Source organism: Mchenga conophoros, linkage group LG3, assembly GCF_057382185.1.
Source record: "Mchenga conophoros isolate Kocher_MC1m ecotype Shallow Benthic linkage group LG3, M_conophoros_male_GT1.1, whole genome shotgun sequence".
Classification (NCBI taxonomy): Eukaryota; Metazoa; Chordata; class Actinopteri; order Cichliformes; family Cichlidae; genus Mchenga; species Mchenga conophoros.
This window is the reverse complement of record NC_140528.1, coordinates 954,681-978,769: the sequence shown is the minus strand read 5'-3', so window position 1 is coordinate 978,769 and position 24,089 is coordinate 954,681. Positions and strand designations below refer to the sequence as shown.

At 42.3% G+C, this 24,089-nt stretch overlaps 1 protein-coding gene across 1 annotated transcript; it reads right to left on the bottom strand.

Moving 5' to 3' along the window:
• Nucleotides 1-8,735: 8,735 nt before the first annotated feature.
• LOC146576930 (high choriolytic enzyme 1-like) lies at nucleotides 8,736-12,962 on the bottom strand. The gene is made up of 10 exons (XM_085251222.1): nucleotides 12,925-12,962; nucleotides 12,609-12,708; nucleotides 12,345-12,372; nucleotides 12,202-12,252; nucleotides 11,762-11,893; nucleotides 11,091-11,208; nucleotides 10,242-10,420; nucleotides 9,844-9,925; nucleotides 9,504-9,628; nucleotides 8,736-9,412 (listed from the first exon to the last, which is right to left on the bottom strand). Coding segments are annotated over exons 2-10 (771 nt in total). The 5' UTR covers nucleotides 12,663-12,708; nucleotides 12,925-12,962; the 3' UTR covers nucleotides 8,736-9,410.
• Nucleotides 12,963-24,089: the final 11,127 nt, after the last annotated feature.

Sequence of the window (24,089 nt, the reverse complement as noted above, 5' to 3'; positions counted from 1 at the left end):
AAACCGTTGCTTATTGGGACAGAAGTCCAAGTTGCTCTTTACTAATGTAACGATGTAAAAGAATGAATATGGTTTTGTTGTTGTTAAATTCCTGTCAACCTTGGGATCTCAACCATGGGTTTATTTAGAAACTTTTATTTTGAAAATCCGCAGCGGAAGTCTGCTACTGGTAAACGGGCTTTCCCTAAGCTTATCCGTTAGTAGCAATGAAGCTTTTGCTGTGGTAAGTTCTTCCTCAGTCCGCCCTGACTGAATATGAGTTTAAAACATATTTGAAAATCCTCATTGAAGTTAACATGACAGTGCATTAACAGCATGAACTGCCCATACAGTAGCATCAGAGTAGATTTCAGTCTTATGACCTTGTTTTGCAATTAATGGGTTAGACGGTAGGAAAAATGGACACGCTGAGCTAGCGGCTAACAGCTAGAGGAGACTGTCGAGTCTAATAATTTGAAACTTCTCTTGATAGTTGGGCGGGATCCTGTTGCTGGAAACCCATGGTTATTCATGTCCCATGTTATTGCAGGTATGTGTATTTGAAACATGTATTTGGTTGCGCTGCAGGCTAATTCTGTAATACTGCTTATTAAGTTTTGCCCAGTAGATGGCAGCATTGTTCCATTTACTATTGTACATGAAAGGAAATTTTGGCTTTGGTCTGGAAGTTTATTTATATTCACATGAATGTGCATTTAAGTGAATTAATTTCTCTTTCGTTACCTAAACCACAATGCAGTAATGTTTTTATTTTATTTTCCGTGATACATTTTGTTGCCATTTTATTTTTCAATCAATATTTGTTTTTTATTTATTTTGAGAAAACTGAGAGTTCCACTATACGATCATTAGCTTATCCGTTAGTAGCAATGAAGCTTTTGCTGTGTTGGGTGGAATCCTGTTGCTGGAAACCCATGGTTACTCATGTCCCATGTTATTGCAGAAACCCACAAAAGGGGAATAAACCACACCTGAGCTCTACCCATCTCGAGTCCTGAGTTTTACTCATACAGCACCGGACATAGAGACTGAGGGGGGTTACACTAATACATTGTAGATAGGTTTATTGCTGAATGACACAGCTAGCAGTCTCACACACTCTTTAGGTCTTTGAAGTTTTGTGTGTAATGGTTTAAACTCTCACACCTCACCCTTTCCTCCCAGTATCACAACAGTCTGACCCCCAAAGTACGGCTCAGTAACAAGGACTCTGAAGTCAGAACACAAAGATACAGCTGGAAGATGAATGATTGCGTTTTTTATGATGCGTAGTAAAACTACCCCCTCTTCTTCTTCTCTGTGTTGTTGTTCTTGTGTGTGTGTGTGTGTGTGTGCGCCTTAGAAGTCAAAGTACACATTAGCCACACTTACAAAGAACATTTTGAATTTAATTTAGAACTGAGATTACAAGTTGTAAGCAGAAATCTTACGCTCAGCCAGAAACATGTTTCCCCACTTTCACGATGCTGAGGTGTCAAATCCACAACCCCAACAGATGGTTTGACACACGCTGGGTTCAAACACTCAAAAATCAACACAACAGCAGGTTCAAGAACGGCAAGTCCCCGTTTACCTACACAGCCTCACACACTATAGATTTTTAAAGTTGTGGTGTACAATGGTTTAGCCACAGATGTGACTTCTTATTTCTAAATGTCTACACAATAATAGGCACCGTGTGCTCTGTGACATTATCGTCTTCTGCATCCATTGGTTTGCATTTTAAACTCCCAGCCTATCAGGTTGTTATGAACGGTTTATATTTCTAACATTTTGTGATGTAAAAGTGAACCACAGGCTTTTTTATTTCCTGTATGATGGGATGACTTAAGACACGAGTTATTAAAAAAAATATAAATGACAGTGTGACGGCCATGATACTTTATGCGGTCAAATATGTTAAGGATAATGTTTCTCAATATAAAATTGCAAAAAGCTTTTGGATAGGATACAACATCCTGAAAACAGTTTCCTCAGGACCTGCTGAACCTGCCGATATTCAAGCTGAAGAAAATGAAACTTTTGTTTTGTTGCTCTACAGATGAAAGAAAAATATGTTTAACAATTCAACAAGAGCAGCACCTTCAACACATGTACATTCAAATTTTGGAACAAGCTCAACATTGATGTTGTTCAATAGTTTTTATCCGTTTTTATCCATTTTATGTCATTTTATGGCTTTAATATTTCCAGCTGATAAGGAGACTTACAGCATTTCAAATGCTTTAAACATCCACTTTGTCTGTAACGACAGCATCAAACTACAGAGCATTGTTTTTACTAAAATTCAACATTTTCAGATGAAATTCAATTCAATTTTATTTATATAGCACCAAATCACAACAAAAGTCCCCTCAAGGCGCTTCATAGATACAGAGAAAAACCCAGCAATCATATGACCCCCTATGAGCAAGCACTTTGGCAACAGTGGGAAGGAAAAACTCCCTTTTAACAGGAAGAAACCTCTAGCAGAACCAGGCTCAGGGAGGGGCGGGGCCATCTGCTGCGACCGATTGGGGTGAGAGAAGGAAGACAGGATAAAGACATGCTGTGGAAGAGAGACAGAGATTAATAACAGATATGATTCAATGCAGAGAGGTCTGTTAACACATAGTGAGTGAGAAAGGTGACTGGAAAGGAAAAACTCAATGCATCATGGGAATCCCCGGCAGCCTATGTCTATTGCAGCATAACTACGGGAGGATTCAGGGTCACCTGGTCCAGCCCTAACTATATGCTTTAGCAAAAAGGAAAGTTTGAAGCCTAATCTTGAAAGTAGAGATAGTGTCTGTCTCCTGAATCCAAACTGGAAGCTGGTTCCACAGAAGAGGGGCCTGAAAACTGAAGGCTCTGCCTCCCATTCTACTTTTAAATACTCTAGGAACAACAAGTAGGCCTGCAGAGCGAGAGCGAAGTGCTCTAATAGGGTGATATGGTACTACAAGGTCATTAAGATAAGATGGGGCCTGATTATTTAAGACCTTGTATGTGAGGAGCAGGATTTTGAATTCTGGACTTAACAGGAAGCCAATGAAGGGAAGCCAAAACAGGAGAAATCTGCTCTCTCTTTCTAGTCCCTGTCAGGACTCTTGCTGCAGCATTTTGGATTAGCTGAAGGCTTTTCAGTGAGTTTTTTGGACATCCTGATAATAATGAATTACAGTCGTCCAGCCTGGAAGTAATAAATGCATGAACTAGTTTTTCAGCGTCACTCTGAGACAGGATATTTCTAACTTTAGAGATGTTGCACAAATGGAAGAAAGCAGTCTTACATATTTGTTTAATATGTGCTTTGAAGGACATATCCTGGTCAAAAATGACTCCAAGGTTCCTCACAGTGTTACTGGAGGCCAAGGTAATGCCATCCAGAGTAAGAATCTGGTTAGATACCATATTTCTAAGATTTTCAGGGCCGAGTACAATAACCTCAGTTTGATCTGAATTAAGAAGCAGAAAGTTAGCGGCCATCCAGGTCTTTATGTCTTTAAGACATTCCTGCAGTTTAACTCATTGGTGTGTGTTATCTGGCTTCATGGACAGATAGAGCTGGGTGTCATCAGCATAGCAGTGTAAATGTATGCTATGTCTTCTAATGATGCTGCCTAAGGGAAGCATGTATAGTGTAAACAGAATTGGTCCTAGCACTGAACCCTATGGAACTCCATAATTAACCTCAGTGTGTGAAGAGGACTCTCCATTTACATGCACAAATTGGAGTCTATTAGATACCGTATTTTCACGACCATAAGGCGCACTTAAAAGTCTTAGATTTTCTTCAAAAAGTGCGGCGCGCCCTATAGCGCGGTGCGCCCTATGTGTTGTAAGGAGGACGTAGTAGAGAACACCATGAGATCGTTAAAGGGTGAAGTGTGGGCGTTGATCGTATATACCGGGACAATCGCACATACCTGTATAAAAGAACAGGTATGTGCATTATGCAGGACATCGTTGTTTTAACAACCCTGAAAATGGCAAAGAGACACGCTTACGAAGCACAGTTTAAACTGAAGGCCATCAGCTACGCGGAGGAACATGGAAATCGAGCAGCGGCGAGAGAATTTAAGATTAACGAATCGATGGTTCGCAAATGGAGGAAGCTGGAAAACAAGCTCCGGCAGGTCAAGAAAACGCAGCTGAGTTTCCGCGGACATAAGGCGAGGTGGCTCGAGTTGGAGGAAAGACTCGAGCGGTGGATCATCGAGCAAAGAGCGAGCGGGAGAAGCGTTTCGACGGTCACCATTCGGCTAAAAGCAGTTTCACTAGCTGAAGAGATGAACATTGAACATTTCCAAGGAGGTCCGTCTTGGTGCTTTCGTTTTATGAAACGGTGCCATTTTTCCATCCGGACCAGGACTACGGTAGCGCAGCAACTTCCAGCAGATTATAAGGAAAAGCTGGCCATCTTCTCCTACTGCAGCAAACACATCGGCGACAAAAACATCCAGCCCAGCCACATCACAAACATGGACGAGGTCCCGCTCACTTTTGACATCCCGGTGAGTCACACTGTGGAGAAGAAGGGGACCAGCACGGTAGCGATACGCACAACGGGGCACGAAAAGTCTTCTTTTACTGTTGTGCTTGGCTGCCATGCTAATGGACAGAAGCTGCCGCCTATGGTGATTTTTAAGCGAAAGACTTTGCCTAAAGAGAAGTTTCCAGCAGGAATCATCATTAAGGCAAACGAAAAGGGCTGGATGGATGAAGAAATGATGAAAGACTGGCTGAGGGAGGTGTATGTAAGGAGACCAGGTGGTTTTTTCCACGCATCACCATCGCTGTTGATCTGTGACTCTATGCGTGCCCATCTCACAGCCGATGTGAAAAAACTTGTGAAGCAAATGAACTGTGAGCTTGCTGTCATTCCGGGAGGAGGCCTGACAAAGGAACTCCAACCGCTGGACATCGGTGTGAACCGCCCGTTCAAAGTAAGGCTGCGAGCGGCGTGGGAGCGATGGATGACCGGTGGAGACCACAGTTTCACTAAGAGTGGAAGGCAGCGCCGGGCGAGTTACGCCACAATTTGCCAATGGATTGTAGATGCTTGGGCTAACATGTCTGCTGGCACTGTTGTTCGAGCTTTCGCAAAAGCCGGCATCGTTTCCGAGGAGCCGCATGGCACGAAAAGTGACTCTGACGGTGAAGAAAGTGAACCTGGCATGTTTGATGGAGATTTAGCGCAGCTGTTCAATTCAGACACAGAGGATGAGGACTTCGATGGGTTTGATTGATGATAAAAATGTGAGTACCAAACTTTGTTTTGCTCCTGCTTTATTTTTAAATATGCACACTTGTATGCTTGTGTGTTGTTGATGATGACGATTACTGGTAATAAAAATGTGAGTAAGGTACCGAATTCAGGTTTGCTCCCGCTTTATTTTTAAATACGCATACGGTACTTGTATGCGCCCTATGATCCAGTGCGCCTTATGTGTGTGTTAAATACAGTAAGGGCACACATAACTGAGACTGCGCCTTTTAGCACAGTGCGCCTTATGGTCGTGAAAATACGGTAGATATGATACAAACCACTGCAGCGCAGTACCTGTAATACCTACAGCATGTTCTAATCGCTCTAATAGGATATTATGGTCGACAGTATCGAACGCTGCACTGAGGTCTAGCAGGACAAGCACAGAGATGAGTCCACTGTCAGAGGCCATAAGAAGATCATTTGTAACCTTCACTAAAGCTGTTTCTGTGCTGTGATGAGCTCTGAAACCTGACTGAAACTCTTCAAATAAACCATTCCTCTGCAGATGATCTGTTAGCTGTTTGACAACTACTCTTTCAAGGATTTTTGATATGAAAGGAAGGTTGGAGATTGGCCTATAATTAGCTAAGACTGCTGGGTCTAGAGATGCTTTTTGAGTAAAGGTTTAACTACAGCCAGCTTGAAGGCCTGTGGTACATAGCCGATCATTAGAGATAGGTTGATCATATTTAAGATCGAAGAATTAATTAATGGCAGGACTTCTTTGAGCAGTTTTGTAGGAATGGGGTCTAAAAGACACGTTGATGGTTTGGAGGAAGTAATTATTGAAGTTAACTCAGAAAGATCAATTGGAGAAAAAGAGTCTAACTTAACATCAATGGTACTAAGAGTAGCTGTAGATAATATTACATCTGTGGGATGATTATTTGTAATTTTTTCTCTAATGATAAAAATTTTATTTGTGAAGAAGCTCATGAAGTCATTACTAGTTAACGTTAAAGGGATGGTTGGCTCAACAGAGCTCTGACTGTTTGTCAGCCTGGCTACAGAGCTGAAGAAAAACCTGGGGTTGTTCTTATTTTCTTCAATCAGTGATGAATAGTAAGATGTTCTGGCTTTGCGGAGGGCTTTCTTATAAAGCAGCAAACTATTTCTCCAGGCTAAATGATGATCCTCTAGATTTGTGACACGCCATTTCCTCTCCAGCTTACGAGTCATCTGCTTTAGGGTACGTGTTTGAGAATTATACCACGGAGTCAGGTACTTCTGATCTGAGGGCCTTTTTTTCTATAAGGCAGAGTAAATTAATTTGTTGATCAATCATTAAGTCATGAGCTAACAGAGACTTGGAGGAGAGAGACCTAATATTTAATAATCCACATTTCATTCTTTCTCCCTGTCCTATCCCCCAGTCATGTCTGTCCCGTTTGTAGCAACTGAAAATAAAATAAATTCATAATTATAATAAAGGTCAATGAAATGGACCAATATGGCAAGGCCATTATGATCCACTTGGTAAAATAAATCCGCTTGGCATCTTTCTTGGCCTTAAGACAACAATTCTGATGGCTAAAGATCCAAACGGGACACACAAAAAAAATAATAATCCACATTTCACTGTTTTACTCTTTGGTTCAGATGTGGAAACTGTATTGTTCTTTCTTTGTGATTTTTTATATGTAAGTCATTGTTTTGCTGGTTTTTAGTTTGTTTTTTTGTTGTATAAAGCGCTTGAGTTCTCAGAAGAGTAGAAAAACACTATATAAGAACCAGTCCATTTACCATTTACCATCAAACAAGACATGACTGCCATCCCACCAACTTGCCAGCATTCTCTTATTAGTAGGTTAATGAAAGGGACTTGCACACTGAGGCCTTCTCTTAGCCTGCTGATTCCTCCTGGGATTTTCCCACAGGTTATAAGGGGCTCTCAGAGGTGCCTTTTGAGACCTTAGTGTATTGACTTAAAGACTCTGTCACTCAAAACTGAGTGAGCTGCATTGGAAGCATGGAAGCTTTTGATCCAAAGCCATTTGCTGATAAGAGCCAGTGTTGGCTTAATTCACGTTGTCCTGTTGGAGCATTACGCATGTATCTAGACAGGACTAAGGTGTTTAGGAAAGCAACCAGCTCTTTGTGTCCTCGCTCTCATAGAGGGAAGCCTCTGTCACACTAGCAGAGAGCACTAGAACTGAGAGCAGATATAACACCCCAACACAAAACAGATTGGCATCTCTAACAATGGATATGACATGAGTCACACATGGCATGTAATGAAGGAACCATAGTGAAGGTAGGTCACAAAGCAACTTGGAGAACCAAAGCTCTGGCAATATGTTTTTAGACTGCGGCTGAACGTTGTTCCAAGATTTATCACTGCTCATTCTTTTTGTTCCCCAAGTGTCCTCAATGTCTAAACCTTTGTTATGGTCAAACCATCAGGCCAGATGAAACCATGCCTCTCACTAGAGCAGGGCCAAAAATATTTAGCACGATATACATTTGAAAATTTGCAATAACGATATAACCGACGATATAAATGACACTAGACAAAATACTTTACAACTCCACAACTTTATTAGTGCAAAAAACCCCATCAATGTATTTTCACTTAAACAAGCAGCTTTTTTATGTGCTTAAAGTTATATATAAACGTAACAGTGCAAATTCCTCGCTGACAGTTTAACCAAAAGGCATTTCCAGTGGAAACTGGCCGACATATCCTCAGCATAACCATGTATAATATCCACTAAACTTAAAAAGAGGTCATACACATACAATACGGTAACATTATGTTGAAGCACAGTACGTATCACTCCGCGAGGCTCCGCCTACGATAGTCGAAATGCTCCGACCCATATTCTATCACGATATTTCATTTTCTTATCGTTGCCCAACATTATACCGGTATTACCGTGAACTGTATGATATGGCCCAACCCTACCTCACTTATCATCAGACCAGCAAACAGGGAGAAAAGCTAAGCTGGCAGCCAGCAGCTCCTTAAACATCACCTTTGAACATGCTTGACAGCTTGCTCCGTCTATAGTTATTTAGTCAGACAGGCAGCATGATAGTACAAACAATTACAGCAACAAATGCCGGATCATTGTTCAGGCGTGTGCATGACTGAGGTTTCATAACAGTTTTTAACAACAGTTATGAAGAAACACATCAGCAGAAACTAAATGGCTGATCAGATTACTATGTGATGCATCATGATGGTGGTGGGAATATTCAAGTCTGTGGGGGTTTTAATCTTCTCAATCTAAACACTTGCACTGAACTGACTCCACCCTACACAAGAAGAAGTAGCACTCTAATCTTGAGAGACATGATCCACTCTCTGGTTTCAGTTTTCTGATGTTTGGTAGGATTTTAAATGCAGAACATGTATTTATGTAGTAGTATTTGTGCATTTGTTACATTTGTTGCACATTAAAAAAGGCACCTGTAACATTCTGTCCAACTTTAAGCAAAACACATATTTCTAAAATAACTTAAAATATAATAATGAAACAATACTGCCCCCTGTTGCTTGAAATATGGAATTTTATTTGATAGCACTTCTTACAGAAAGAGACAACAAACCAAAGATAAAACCCCTCGAAAAACAAAAGCAAGAAAAATTAGAAGACATTGTCAGAAAAATCAATTTTTAAAATATCAGAAGAAAGATTCTTCTTCTTACACTTGTGACACTGGACTATATCTACACACTATATCTTGTTGATACATGTTGGTCATGTATAGGACAACAGTCATGATCATTCCATGAAAGACTTGACTTTTTGTTTTGTTCACATATTTTTTCACTTTGCTGTTTTGCCAAACAAAAAGTTTTGAGACATGTCGCAGTCGCAAGGTTTGGTTCTATGTCTGCATCATTTACAGTTACAAAGTTAATTATCAAACTGCACAGATTGAGAAATCCATTAATGATAGTTTATAGTCTAACAAAAGGGGAGAAAACCTCAACAGAAAGCGAGTTAACACCATCACCCTCTGGTATATAAGCCTGCCGTTTAGCTCGTAAAACAAAGACCCAGAACTTCAACTCTCTAAATGTGATATTTGCAGCACATTTTATGTTTCTTTTATCATTTTTAAGTATAGTGGATCCAATCCCTTGGTGTAATGCTGGTGTTTGGGCATCTGAAGAGTCTGGATGCAAAGTTGAAGGTTCTTGCTGAATTTCTGGTTAGGAAAAAAAATCAACTCCGATCAGTACTTGCTTCGAACAAAAAGATAGCAAATTTCTTTTTTGTGGGTGTGTCTTAATACTCACAGCATCCATAAAGCCTGTTTACACGGGCGATGTCATTGGCACTCATTTGGAAAGCATTTCCAAAATTAAGATTAGGATTGGACCTGGCAACAATGGTTGGCTGCCCATTCTTGGAGAAGGCGAGTCTAAAAGAACAAACAACAGCACACAAACACACATACGCGGTTATATTAGGAAAACAGAGGAGAAAATGGGCCCATAAAGTATTTAACATTAAAAATCCATTCCCCACTGAGTGTGTGCATGTTTTTGTTAGTCTGGATTACATTTTCTTGCAGAAAATGCAAAACATGTAAGGAAATATAGAACCTTACAAAGTCCATCTCACACAGCAACTCACCTGCCATAGTGCATGACAGAGTTGAAGTCATAGGGAGTCCCCAAATTGTTGGTCTGCACTTTCACAAAGTTGTGCTCTTGTCCTAAACAGAGATTTCCAGAAAATATTACATGTTTTTATATGCTTCCACTTCAAAATCCGTCTTCAGTCTCAGCTCTTTGACGATGTATAGATCGAAATGCTAGCTAATCTCTTCTGTGGTCATTTGTTTGATAGTCTTGGGACTAAAGAAATACAAACAAAATCTTCTATGCAGTGCTCGCTTGAACTGCAGTGTTTTATGTGCTGAGTTTGGAAAAGCACAGATTACTTGTAATATGTACACTGCTGTGAAACAGGAGGATGTCCCATTGTGTACTAAGTTAACTGTAACCAACGTTTTGGGTAGTTCAGCTGACCTGTGATGATGTTCCCGGTAAGGATCCTCACATGCAGATCTCTGTCAGAGCGGACCTGCTCGTGGTGGAAGCCCAGAGCATGAAGAACCTCATGTTGCACCGTCGACTGAAACAAGCAACCATTTCTCTGCAGGGAGACTAGCTGTCCTCCATTCTGACGGCCCAGGTATGAATAACACCTGATAGACACAATGACATCGCTTAAAAAATAGATGGACTGTTCTATAGCCTAGCACTGTGCATCCTCCTCCTTCAGCTAGTCATGCTAAGGCTAAAGTACCAAGAAAAGCAATGACAGTAATCATGTGACCGACTTTGACACTGTGGCTCTATAGACACTGCTCGAACCACACTTTAGCTTTTGTACTTTAATATCTTAAATAATATTTTAAAATAAAAAACACACATATCCATTATCAACTAAAGTAAATAAACAGATAGCGGTCAATCAATCTCAGAAGCTTTTTAAACATCTGTCGTCCCTTAATCATCTAATAACCCACCAGATTCATCTTCTCGCCTTACAAGGTGCCAGTCTCTAGTTTTGGAACTAGTGGACCAAATAGTATGTGAAATAATTAAGAGCAGATGAATAAAATGCTCTTTACACTCCTATGCAACAGTATACATTTCATCTAGTAGCAAACAAAAATAAAACTGGACATTTTACAGTACAAGGTCAATGCAGAATGGTCCTTCAAGAACCTGTTTTGATGACACATACAGAATATTTGTAATGCAATCATTTTCAGAATTGCATTTTTGAAGGGTTTAGAGGGTGTGGGTGTATCAGTCCTGTCCTGCCATATAAATACAAGTACAGTCTAAGTACAGCAAGTGCATTCTCACCCTTGTCCAGAGAAGAAGTGAAGGAAATCTCTGTCGCTTGTACGCCAGACAAACCGGATGCAGGTGGAAGCGTGGAAGGTGACTAGGGCATTGATGATGACGTTGCGCTCTTGGCTGCCTGCAGATTCAAATATGAGTCTGATGAGGAGCTTCTTCAGTATTCAGGATCTTCAATATGTTTCAGCCATTTCAACTTGGCAGCATAAACAGTATTTACAATCTGTGCTGCTTCGAGGATCTCTGAGTTCCCATCGGAATGACAGGGCCGCCAAAATCTATCTATCTATCTATCTATCTATCTATCTATCTATCTATCTATCTATCTATCTATCTATCTATCTATCTATCTATCTATCTGTCTGTCTGTCTGTCTGTCTGTCTTGAAATAGAAAAATTGAGAAAGTGACATTAAATGAAAACATAATTTGAAAATTGTGTGCATCTGTGTATGATATCAATTCAGCATACTTATACAAATATGACTTTTCAGTTTAAATGCTTTTTAGTTAATCCCACAATAAAACAGCATAGTTAACAAAGCAGTATTTTTGGAAACCACTTGAAATATATATTATATATATTTATATAATAATGGGTTTTATTTAACTATTTTTATCCATCTCTCCTTTTCATAAAGTCTGTGTTTAATGGTTAAAGTTTGTACTGCTTACTGTATTCAGTGCCAATGGAGACAGGTACATAGACAAAGCGTCCCGTTTTAGGCCACTTGCAGCCAGTGGCTGTGCATGGAACAGCATTCCTGGTAGCAGTGGGCACAATGTCACCATGAACCAACACTTGTGCTGCAGAACAACAAACAGAGAGTGGTTAAATGCTCGATACTTGGGCTGCCATTTGCTCAGTTATGTCAAAACAAAGAGGTAAATGCTTACAGCATTTACTTTATTGATCGCACAATTACAATGTTTGATAATAACACAAATAAAACAGCTGACTAAGACAAGCCAGTAAATGACCAAAAGGCTGATTGATCATTGTGTCTGTTGGGAGTTTACTGTATGTTAACATGTCAGTTCTCAGGGATCTTTCATTTTCATCCAGAATTTATATGTTAACAAAAAAGAGTTTTATTTTGTAAATCTTCACTTACTTGAGTTAGCATTGACTTTTTCAATGATCGCTGGGGCACCCAGAGACTCATCTGTGGATACAAGAGGCAACCAGCAGATTAACTTTAAGCTCTTATATTAAAAACACCTCAATATGTTGGAAGTATTTCATCACTGAACGCACCAGTTATATTTCTAATGACAGCAGCCCTCTGCAATAAAAAACAAGACATTTTCAACTTACTCTTAATCACATTTGAAATCACACTGACAAATGTTATTGTTGGCAAACAAAAACTATTATGTGAAAAAACTTCAACTGTGTCACGCTTAAACGCTCATAACAAGCAGCCATGTCTGTTAAGCAGACACGGTTAGAATTACTTTCACAGAACAGCCGGCAGTGTTGAACAACATTTAATGCCTTTGCTGGAAGAGTCAAGCTTACCAGACAAACGGCTGTCATTGACAGGCAGACGGAGAAGAAAAAGGCTGGAGTCATGATGTTGGTCCTCTGCAGTTAACCTACAGTCACAATCTGAACAGCACTGTTTAAAAAGAACTTCAATGAATGTAACTGCTGGAATAGAAAGGCAAATAAGTGGGATACGGGCAACCCAACAGCTGATTCTGTTCATCTGGATGTTAACTTTTCTCCCAATGAAAATGCTGAGCAGACAACATCCACATAAAGGGAATCAGATATCTGGGATTTCCCTACGTAGAGGATTCAGCATGCAGGGAGATGATATGAGGAGGCTTACCTGTTGTACCAGGTGTTTGCTGGATGCAGCAGGTGTTCGGCTGCTCCATCTTTATAGATAGCTCACACAGGGTGTGGCTGAGGTTTCAGGGCTGTCTTTTTAGTTATCAATCCATTAGTTTCTTTTTGCTGATGCCAAAACACTAAAGCAGCAACAAATTTCCAGGAAGGAAACTTCAATCAAGGACATTGCAAACATTTTTTGAGGCTGACGTAAACATTCAGAGCATTAAATAATTGCAATTAAAAGTTGCAAAGCCCAAAGAAATGCTGATGGAAATTAAATTTCAATCAGACTGGAATGAAATTCTTTTAACAACATAATTACCTTTGGGCAAAATAGTCAATAACAACAACATTTTATTTCCTCACATGTACTCAATATGCACCTTTGCCTCAGTTTGTAAAACATTTCATTGCTAGCTTACAAAATAAAGTTCTTCCTTCTGAAATTCAGTCAAGCATCACATTAAGGAAATACTCACATAAAATGCAAACACTGAATATGTGGTCTGAATGAACAAAGATATGAAGTAAGGCGCTAGAGAAGGAAAACCAAACAATTCATCAGACCTTCTGGGATGAATGTGCCATAAATTAATTAATAATCATTTTAAAATCCTGTAACATTAGACAAATGGCAAACTATGAGTGATTTGTTGTGGCTTGCTGCGATGTCTTATATAATAGTTAGAGTTTAATATTTTGTGTAGATCGAGGTATTAAAAATAGCTTTTTGACTATTTTTAATACCTCGGCTCCTGAGTAAGGAGAACTGTCTCTATCAATTCTCAGTAAGCAAGACACACATGAAAGAAGATTATGTATGAATTGATGAGAAATTTCAAGTGACAAAAGACTCAGTGCTACGTGAGAAACCAGGAAACAGGTTTTTAAGATTAGTTCTTGTAAATGCAGCTTCCTTGTGTGCAACCTGAAAAAGGCTGTGCTTAAAACAATGGAAACCAGGAAACAGGTTTTTAAGATTAGTTCTTGTAAATGCAGCTTCCTTGTGTGCAACCTGAAAAAGGCTGTGCTTAAAACAATTTCATAAAAGATATAAATCAATAAATGGAGAAAGAATGTTTAAATGTTCATTTTATCTATTAAAAAACTTTTTCTTTCTCTGTATCACTTTGGTTGATGGACTAATTTATATACAACGCTTTTCTACTCTCCTGGTGTACTCAAAGCGCTGTATACAACATGCCACATTCACCCACTCACACAAGCACTTCTAAACTCAAGTGTAAACAAATAATATTCACACACATTTACACTCCGATGAACGCATCGTAGGGCAACTTGGGGTTAGTGTTTGGCCCAACAATATTTGCACTGCAGTTCATCCTTGGGAAACCAAGGATCGAACCACCAACCTTCCAATCAATAGCTGATCTGCTCTACCACCTGAGCTACAGCCACCCTTGTAACCACAATTGATCCACTTAGAAGATTCTTTTCATGTGGAAACAGAGGTTTTTTTGAATTCCTGCTAGTGTCTGGGAAAGGAAAGAAGGAAAGGGACAAGTTACTGTACCTGCTAGTCTTACTGGTTCATCAACATGAACTTTCAGTTTGGGAAGTGTGATCTAAATGGGAGTGTTTACTGGAAGCTTTAGGGCACCATCGCAGTCATGCTGGCTTTGAGATAGGGACTTAAAGAACTCATCAGATCTTTCAGCACAGTTTAACTTAGGAATGTGCCACAGCTGCATGTGTGCAGGTTTTATTCTATGGATGCCTGACCTGACACGTCAAGGGTTTGAAGTGCTGTGGGGCCACAGTGCTACCCATATCAACACTGTCCATCTTTATACACCACAGTCTGGAGTATATTACCACATTATGCAATAATGGGTGTCATGGTCCTGGGCCATGTTGGCCCAGTATTCTTAGTTTCCATGTATTTTTGTATTTTGTTCCTTATGTGTTTTCCCCTTGTGACTTTTATTCCCTGTGTGCCCCTCTATGTATCTGTGAGCCCTCGTCTCCCCTCCTTGTGTTTCATTCTATGTTTTCCCCAGCCCGTTAGGTCTGTGTTCTCCCCGTGCTCTCTCTCCTCCTGTCTGAACCTCTGTACTTCCTGTTTTACTTTGCCCGTCTCCCGTTAGTGTTGTGTTCACTCCTGCCGTGTCTTGTTATGATTATCAGTGTCACCTGTGTTCCCCGCGTGCTCCCACTTCCCTCGTTAACCCTCTGTGTATTTATGTCTGCGTCTCCCTCAGTTCTGTGTCGCGTTCTCCCTCATGCTGTGTGTGATTCCCCTGTGTTCCTTGGTGAGCTTTATGTTAGTTTTTCCCAGTTTAGTTTTGTATTTCCTGTCTTCCTTTGTCAGCAATAAAGCTGCTTTTTGAGTTCATCCCCTGTGTCTGTGAGTTTTGCGATTGGGTCCTCATCCTGCCTGCCACACAGCGATCCATGACAATGGGAAACACAAAACAAAACCTAAGAACTGGAACTTAGAAAATACTAAAGAACTAAGGAGCTAGGAATACTTCACATGGAAACTGTCATGTTCAAATATTCAGAAGGACTTCAGGAGACACTGAGGTCAATTATGGAGTTCCATAGGGTTCAGTGCTAGGACCAATTCTGTTTACATTATACATGCTTCCCTTAGGCAGCATCATTAGAAGACATAGCATGCATTTTCACTGCTATGCAGATTAAACCCAGCTCTATCTGTCCATGAAGCCAGATAACACACACCAATGAGTTAAACTGCAGGAATGTCTTAAAGACATAAAGACCTGGATGGCCGCTAACTTTCTGCTTCTTAATTCAGATAAAACTGACGTTATTGTGCTCGGCCCTGAAAATCTTAGAAATATGGTATCTAAGCAGATTCTTACTCTGGATGGCATTACCTTGGCCTCCAGTAACGCTGTGAGGAACCTTGGAGTCATTTTTGACCAGGATATGTCCTTGAATGCACATATTAAACAAATATGTAAGACTGCTTTCTTCCATTTGTGCAACATCTCTAAAATTAGAAATATCCTGTCTCAGAGTGACGCTGAAAAACTAGTTCATGCATTTATTACTTCCAGGCTGGACGACTGTAATTCATTATTATCAGGATGTCCAAAAAACTCACTGAAAAGCCTTCAGCTAATCCAAAATGCTGCAGCAAGAGTCCTGACAGGGACTAGAAAGAGAGAGCAGATTTCTCCTGTTTTGGCTTCCCTTCATTGGCTTCCTGTTAAATCCAGAATTCAAAATCCTGCTCCTCACATACAAGGTCTTAAATAATCAGGCCCCATCTTATCTTAATGACCTTGTAGTACCATATCACCCTATTAGAGCACTTCACTCTCACTCTGCAGGCCTACTTGTTGTTCCTAGAGTATTTAAAAGTAGAATGGGAGGCAGAGCCTTCAGTTTTCAGGCCCCTCTTCTGTCGAACCAGCTTCCAGTTTGGATTCGGGAGACAGACACTATCTTTACTTTCAAGATTAGGCTTCAAACTTGCCTTTTTGCTAAAGCATATAGTTAGGGCTGGACCAGGTGAGCCTGAATCCTCCCTTAGTTATGCTGCAATAGACGTAGGCTGCCGGGGGATTCCCATGATGCATTGAGTTTTTCCTTTCCAGTCACCTTTCTCACTCACTATGTGTTAACAGACCTCTCTGCATTGAATCATATCTGTTATTAATCTCTGTCTCTCTTCCACAGCATGTCTTTATCCTGTCTTCCTTCTCTCACCCCAGTTTTCTTCCTGTTAAAAGGGAGTTTTTCCTTCCCACTGTCGCCAAAGTGCTTGCTCATAGGGGGTCATATGATTGCTGGGTTTTTCTCTGTATCTATTATTGTGCGATCTACTGTACAATATAAAGCGCCTTGAGGCGACTTTTATTGTGATTTGGCGCTATATAAATAAAATTGAATTGAATTGAATTACAGCTGGCGTGGACGAGGCTAAGCATCAGACTTTCAAATGAATTAAAGTCTGTCTGGGTCTTTCATTAATTAATAGGCTGGTGTGAAAAATTGCTGCCACACCGCCCCCTCGGCCTGTGCTTCGAGGTTTCTGGTAGTTATAATGACTCGGGGTGTTGATTCATTTAAACTAACATAATCATCCTGCTGCAACCAGGTTTCTGTAAGGCAGAGTAAATCAATTTGTTGATCAATTATTAAGTCATGTACTAACAGAGACTTGGAGGAGAGAGACCTAATGTTTAATAATCCACATTTCACTGTTTTACTCTTTGGTTCAGATGTGGATACTGTATTGTTCTTTCTTTGTGATTGTTTATGTTTAAGTTGTTTGTTGCTGGTTTTTAGTTTGTTTTTTGTCTTTTTGGAAGCTGACACAGTCTCTATGGAGATGGGTTTTGGGGGGGTAGCAGGAGGAGAGAAGCTGCAGAGAGGCGTGTAAGACTGCAACTCTGCTTCCTGGTCCCAACTCTGGATAGTCATATTTTGGGGGGTTTAATAAATTTGTCCATGTTTCTAGAAATGAGAGCTGCTCCATCCAAAGTGGGATGGATGCCGTCTCTCCTAACAAGACCAGGTTTCCTCCAGAAGGTTTGCCAATTATCTATGAAGCCCACATCGTTTCTGGGACACCACTCAGACAGCCAGCAATTTAAGGAGAACATGCGGCTAAACATGTCACTCCTGGTCTGATTGGGGAGGGGACCAGAGAAAACTACCGAGTCCCACATTGTTTTGGCAAAGTTACACACCAATTCAATATTGATTTTAGTGACCTCCGATTGGCGTAACCGGGTGTACCGACATTAATTATGATTTTACTAAATTTACATTTACCCATAGCCAGCAGTTTTAAATTTCCTTCAATGTCGGCTTCTCTGGCCCCTGGAAGACATTTGACTATGGTTGCCGGTGTCTCTAGCTTCACATGTCTGAGAACAGAATCACCAATTACCAGAGTTTGACTCGAGTGTGTCGCCGAGTGGGGAAAAACGGTTAGACACATGAACGGGTTGGTGGTGTACCTGGGGCTTCTGTTTAGGACTATGCTTCCTCCTCACCGTCACCCAGCCGCCCTCTTTCACAGCTGCTTGGGGTCTGCTGGGAAACAGCTAGCGGGGCTTACGCTATCTTCCAGAACACTCTTCTCCAACTTGAAGAACCTTGTTGGAGCAACTATTTCTTTAATGGGAGATATCAGAGTTCTAACCAGAGCACCTTTAGCTCTTTCATGGAGAAACTTGCCCAAAGCCTTCCTTCTACTATCCCAGCTACTTTTGTTACTATCCCACTTATAATCTTATCTTTTCGCCTTCAGTGAGTGATTGTTTATTTAATTCTTTAGTTATTGTGAACTGTATGTATTTTGATAGGGGTTATTTTTTGGTTTGGCTTTTGTTATATAAATGACAATAAAATTTCTAATAACTCCAAACTATGTCATAATCAAATGCAAACTAATACTATAGAATGGAAAGAAAAAACAGAAAAAACATACATTTCTCTTTTTTTTCTTTTGTTTGTTTTTTTTACAAGCGAAAAATAGTGTGACGTCTGCACAATGTTTGGACCCCTCTAGGGGTCTTCCTCAGGTGCTTGGCTCGCTCCTGAAAACAAAAAGGCTGGCTGGGTCAATCACAGAGTTTTGCTATTAACAATAGCTTTTTTGACCAAAGTCTATTTCTTTGGCTCCTGACTAAGGAGAACTTTCTTGTTCAATTCTCAGTAAGCAAGACATGCATGAAAGAAGATTATGTATGAATAGATGAGAAATTTCAAGTGACAAAAGACTCAGTGATACATCAGACAAACCAGGAAACAGTTGTTTTTTTTTAAACGAGTTTTTCTAAATAAAGCATCCTTGGGTGCAACCTGATAAAACCACAAGCTGTGCTTAAAATGATTACATAAAAGATAAGATATAAATCAGTAAATGGAGAAACAGAGTTTAAATGTTCATTTTATTTCTTAAAAACTATTTATTTAGTTATCTGTTCATTACAATTGATCCACTTTTTTCTTGTAATTCTCATTTTTATTTATACACAGAAAACAGTTGCAGGTGGATGATTCAAAAATGAGGAAGTAAAGCTGTCAACAACAAAAGTAGGCTCATGTGTAACAAGAAAAAAAAACACCTCTAAGCTGGCTCACCAGACAATACAAATAACAAAGGACAGCATAGTTTAGTAAGGAGGTCTATTTTTGAATTCCTGATAGTCCCTGGGAATAGAGGCAAAGGCATGTATTACCGTACCTGCTAGTCTTACTGGTTCATCAACATGAACTTTCAGTTTGGGAAGTGTGATCTAAATAGGAGTGTTTACTGGAAGCTTTAGGGCACCATTGCAGTCATGCTGGCTTTGAGATAGTTTAACTTAGGAATGTGCCATAGCTGCATGTGTGCAGGTTTTATTCTATGGATGCCTGACCTGACACGTCAAGGGTTTGAAGTGCTGTGAGGCCACAGTGCTACCCATATCAACACTGTCCCTCTTTATACACCACAGTCTGGAGTATATTACCACATTATGCAATAATGGGAAACACAAAACAAAACCTAACGGTGTGTTCACACCGAACGCGATGGACACGAACAAAACGCTCCAAACGGCCCTAATGTGACGCGTGCACATTCGCACCTCTACGCGTGTCCAAGAAAAATCCATCGCGCGTCAAAATATCGTGAACCGGAAATGTGGGAGGAATGTGGGAGGAAGTTGTGCCAGACGGTATCTTTGCAAGATGGCAGCTGTCGAGCTAGCGCTTGAAGAGAGAGTCTCCCTTCTCTATTTACTGTGGAGAGCAGAGCAGCGGCGTAAAAGACGTCCTCGCCGTACCTGGGTCCATCAGGTCCTCCAGAGGTGTGAGCAGTTTGGTGAGTTTCACCATTTGCTCCAGGAGCTGCGCCTGGATGACGGCCGATTCCAGCGCTATCACCGTCTCTCACTCGGCCATTTTGAGGACCTGCTTTCCCGCATCAGTCCCAGAATCGCCCGCCTAGACACCAATTACAGGCGCTCAATCCCACCTGCAGAGCGCCTGTCCGTCTGCCTGAGGTTAGTAAACGTATTTAATACGGTAGTCCTTTATTGATACCTGTGCTAATATATGCTAAATCATCCATTTATACACTGCTAACCAGTGTTGGACAAGTTACTTGAAAAAAGTAATCAATAACTAATTACTGACTACTTCCCCAAAAAAGTAATCCTGTTACTTTACTGATTACTTATTTTCAAAAGTAATTAATTACTTAGTTACTTAGTTACTTTTTAAAAACATGATTTACAACCTGAAGAGGTGATAAAGTGATAGATCTTTCAGCCCAATTCTACTTTTTCTACATAATCCATCATACAAAATGTAATCAAATGGAAAAGTCTCTTTTTAAAACTTGTTTTATTAGTTTTAATTTTTTAACTTTATGCATCAAGCAAAAATTTAATTATCTGCAACATTCTCTGACTGGAAGAAATGAGTTTAACATTTAAACCTATTTTCTACACATTCCAGCACATAAAATAAAATATTTTTTGTGTTTACACTCAGTCTTTCAAATAGATGCAAGTAAAACACAGCAGAAAATAAATAAAGTCAAAGACTCAGCGGTCCTGTTGCTCTATTTTCACCTTTAAAGCAGGACTGCGGTAGGCGGAGGGTTACCCTGGTGCAGGTGTGCCGCGGTCAGTGGAAGAATCCGCGAGTTTCTCAGTGAGTTTCCCATTACGTCGTAGCTACTCGGTGCTTGTTTAGGGGTTTTTTTCCCTGTAAAAAGACGTTTTCTTCCCACGCACGATGGACACTAATGTTTTTGTCACTTTTTATGGAATCAAACTCAAAGTAAGGTCAGTACTTCCACGCTTTAAACGCTGCACGCTCATACTCTCTCTGCACTCGATATGTGATCCATTGTTGATCTGCACACAGCTGTTGCCACCAACGGCGCACTCGCTTACGTCACTGTCATGAGACATTCTCGCAAAAAAAATCACAGTTTTAATAACGCAGTAACGCAGCGTTCCTACGGGAAAGTAACGGTAATAACGCGTTACGCATTACTGCCCATCTCTGCTGCTAACTTGGATGTGCTATGCTATCAATGAATGCTGTCGGTGTTTACTGATAGCAAGCTGTGGTACGGAGATGACTGTTTATAATATTTCTAGTGATACTCAGGTCTCATCAAGTCCCGATTTAATTCGATTTATGCTGTTATCAGTGTTTGAATGATAGCATGGCTGTGGTGTCACATCAATGTATGCTCTCGCTGTTTGGTTGGTTTTAATTGGTTTTAATTTTGCACTCCAGTATGAACACAAATCCCCCAACCCGAGGATCAGCACAACATAACCTAACAGACCTACACCTTAGTTCACAGATTCACTTTGTCTAAGGTGTATTTCTGGGATTTCACACAACAAACTACATAATTGTCATGGTGCTGGGTCGTGTGACCCAGTGTTTGAGTTTTTTATATATCTTTGGTATCCATTTGTGCCCTAGTTTAATCCATCCATCTTCAACCGCTTTGTCCGGGGCCGGGTCGCGGGGGCAGCAGCCTAAGCAAAGAGGCCCAGACCTCCCTCTCCCCAGCCACCTCCTCCAGCTTATCCGGGGGAATACCAAGGCGTTCCCAGGCCAGCCGAGAGATATAATCTCTCCAGCGTGTCCTGGGTCTGCCCCGGGGCCTCCTCCCGGTGGGACATGCCTGGAACACCTCGCCCAGGAGGCGCCCAGGGGGCATCCTTGTCAGATGCCCGAACCACCTCAGCTGGCTCCTTTCGATGTGGAGCAGCAGATGCTCTACTCTGAGCCCCTCCCGGATGGCCGAACTTCTCACCCTATCTCTAAGGGAGAGGCAAGCCACCCTTCGGAGGAAGCTCATTTCTGCCGCTTGTATCCGCGATCTCGTTCTTTCGGTCACTACCCACAGCTCGTGGCCATAGGTGAGGGTAGGGACGTAGATCGACCGGTAAATTGAGAGCTTTGCTTTTACACTCAGCTCCCTCTTCACCACGACGGACCGGTGCAGCGTCTGCATTACTGCAGCTGCAGCCCCAATCCGTCTGTCGATCTCCGGCTCCCTTCTCCCATCACTCGCGAACAAGACCCCGAGATACTTGAACTCCTCCACTTGGGGCAGGAACTCATCCCCGACCCGGAGTGGGCACTCCACCCTTTTCCGGCTGAGAACCATGGCCTCAGATTTGGAGGTGCTGATCCTCATTCCCGCTGCTTCACACTCGGCTGCGAACCGTTCCAGTGCGAGCTGGAGGCCCTCACCCGATGAAGCCAACAGAACCACATCATCTGCAAAAATCAGAGATGAGATTCTGAGGCCACCAAAGCGAAAGCCCTCCGCCACTTGGCTGCGCCTAGAAATCCTGTCCATAAAAATTATGAACAGAACCGGAGACAAAGGGCAGCCCTGGCAGAGCCCATCACCCACCGGGAACGAGTCCGACTTATTGCCGGCAATGCAAACCAAGCTCTTGCAACGGTTGTATAGGGATCGAATGGCCCGTAGCAATGGGCCAGACACCCCATATTCCCGCAACACCTCCCACAGAACACCCCGAGGGACACGGTCGAATGCCTTCTCCAAGTCCACAAAACACATGTAGACTGGTTGGGCAAACTCCCATGCACCCTCAAGTATCCTGGAGAGGATAAAGAGCTGGTCTAGTGTTCCGCAACCAGGACGAAAACCGCATTGTTCCTCCTGTATCCGAGGTTCGACTAACGGACGAACTCTCCTTTCCAGCACCCTGGCATAGACTTTCCCAGGGAGGCTGAGGAGTGTGATCCCCCTGTAGTTGGAACACACCCTCCGGTCCCCTTTCTTAAAGATGGGGACCACCACCCCGGTCTGCCAGTCCACAGGTACTGCCCCTGATCTCCACGCAACATTGCAGAGGCGTGTCAACCAGGACAGCCCTACAACGTCCAGAGCCTTCAGGAACTCGGGGCGGACCTCATCAACACCAGGGGCTCTGCCACCAAGGAGTTGTTTAACTGCCTCAGTGACCTCGCCCCCGGAAATTGGCGGGTCATTCCCCTCATCCCCAGATTCTGCTTCCTCCTCGGAAGACGTGTCAGTGGGATTAAGGAGGTCCTCGAAGTATTCCTTCCACCGCCTGACAATTTTCTCAGTCGACGTCAGCAGCGCTCCGCCAGCACTATACACAGTGCAGGTAGAGCACCGCTTTCCCCTCATGAGACGTCTGACGGTTTGCCAGAATCTCTTCGAGGCAGTCCGAAAGTCTTTTTCCATGGCCTCTCCGAACTCCTCCCACACCCGAGTTTTTGCTTCAGCCACTGCCCGAGCCGCATTCCGCTTGGCCTGTCGATACCTGTCGGCTGCCTCCGGAGTCCCACAGGCTAACCAAGCCCGATAGGACTCCTTCTTCAGCCTGGTGGCTCCCTTCACCTCTGGTGTCCACCATTTGGTTCGGGGATTACCACCACGGCAGGCACCAACCACCTTGCGGCCGCAGCTCAATGCAGCAGCTTCGGCAATGGAGACGCTGAACATGGTCCATTCGGACTCAATGTCCCCAGTCTCCCTCGGAATGCTGTTGAAGCTCTGCTGGAGGTGTGCGTTGAAGATGTCGCGGACTGGGGCCTCTGCTAGACGTTCCCAGCACACCCTCACTACGCGTTTAGGTGCACCAGGTCTGTCCAGCGTCTTCCCCCGCCACCTGATCCAACTCACCACCAGGTGGTGATCAGTTGACAGCTCAGCCCCTCTCTTTACCCGAGTGTCCAGAACATATGGTCGCAGATCTGCTGATACGATTACAAAATCGATCATCGACCTACGGCCTAGAGCGTCCTGGTGCCACGTGCACTTATGGACACTCTTATGTTCGAACAGGGTGTTCGTTATGGCCAAACTGTGATTAGCACAGAAGTCCATTAACAGAGCACCGCTCGGGTTCAGATCAGGGAGGCCGTTCCTCCCAATCACGCCCCTCCAGGTCTCGCTGTCGTTACCCACGTGAGCATTGAAGTCTCCCAGCAGGACAACAGAGTCTCCAGGTGGAGCACCCTCCAGCACCCCCCCCCCCCAGGGACTCTAAGAAGGCTGGGTACTCTGAACTGCCACTCGGCGCATAAGCGCAGATGACAGTCAGGACCCGTTCCCCGACCCTAAGGCGCAGGGAACAAACCCTCTCGTCCACCGGGAAAAACCCCAACGTACCGGCAGCAAGCCGAGGG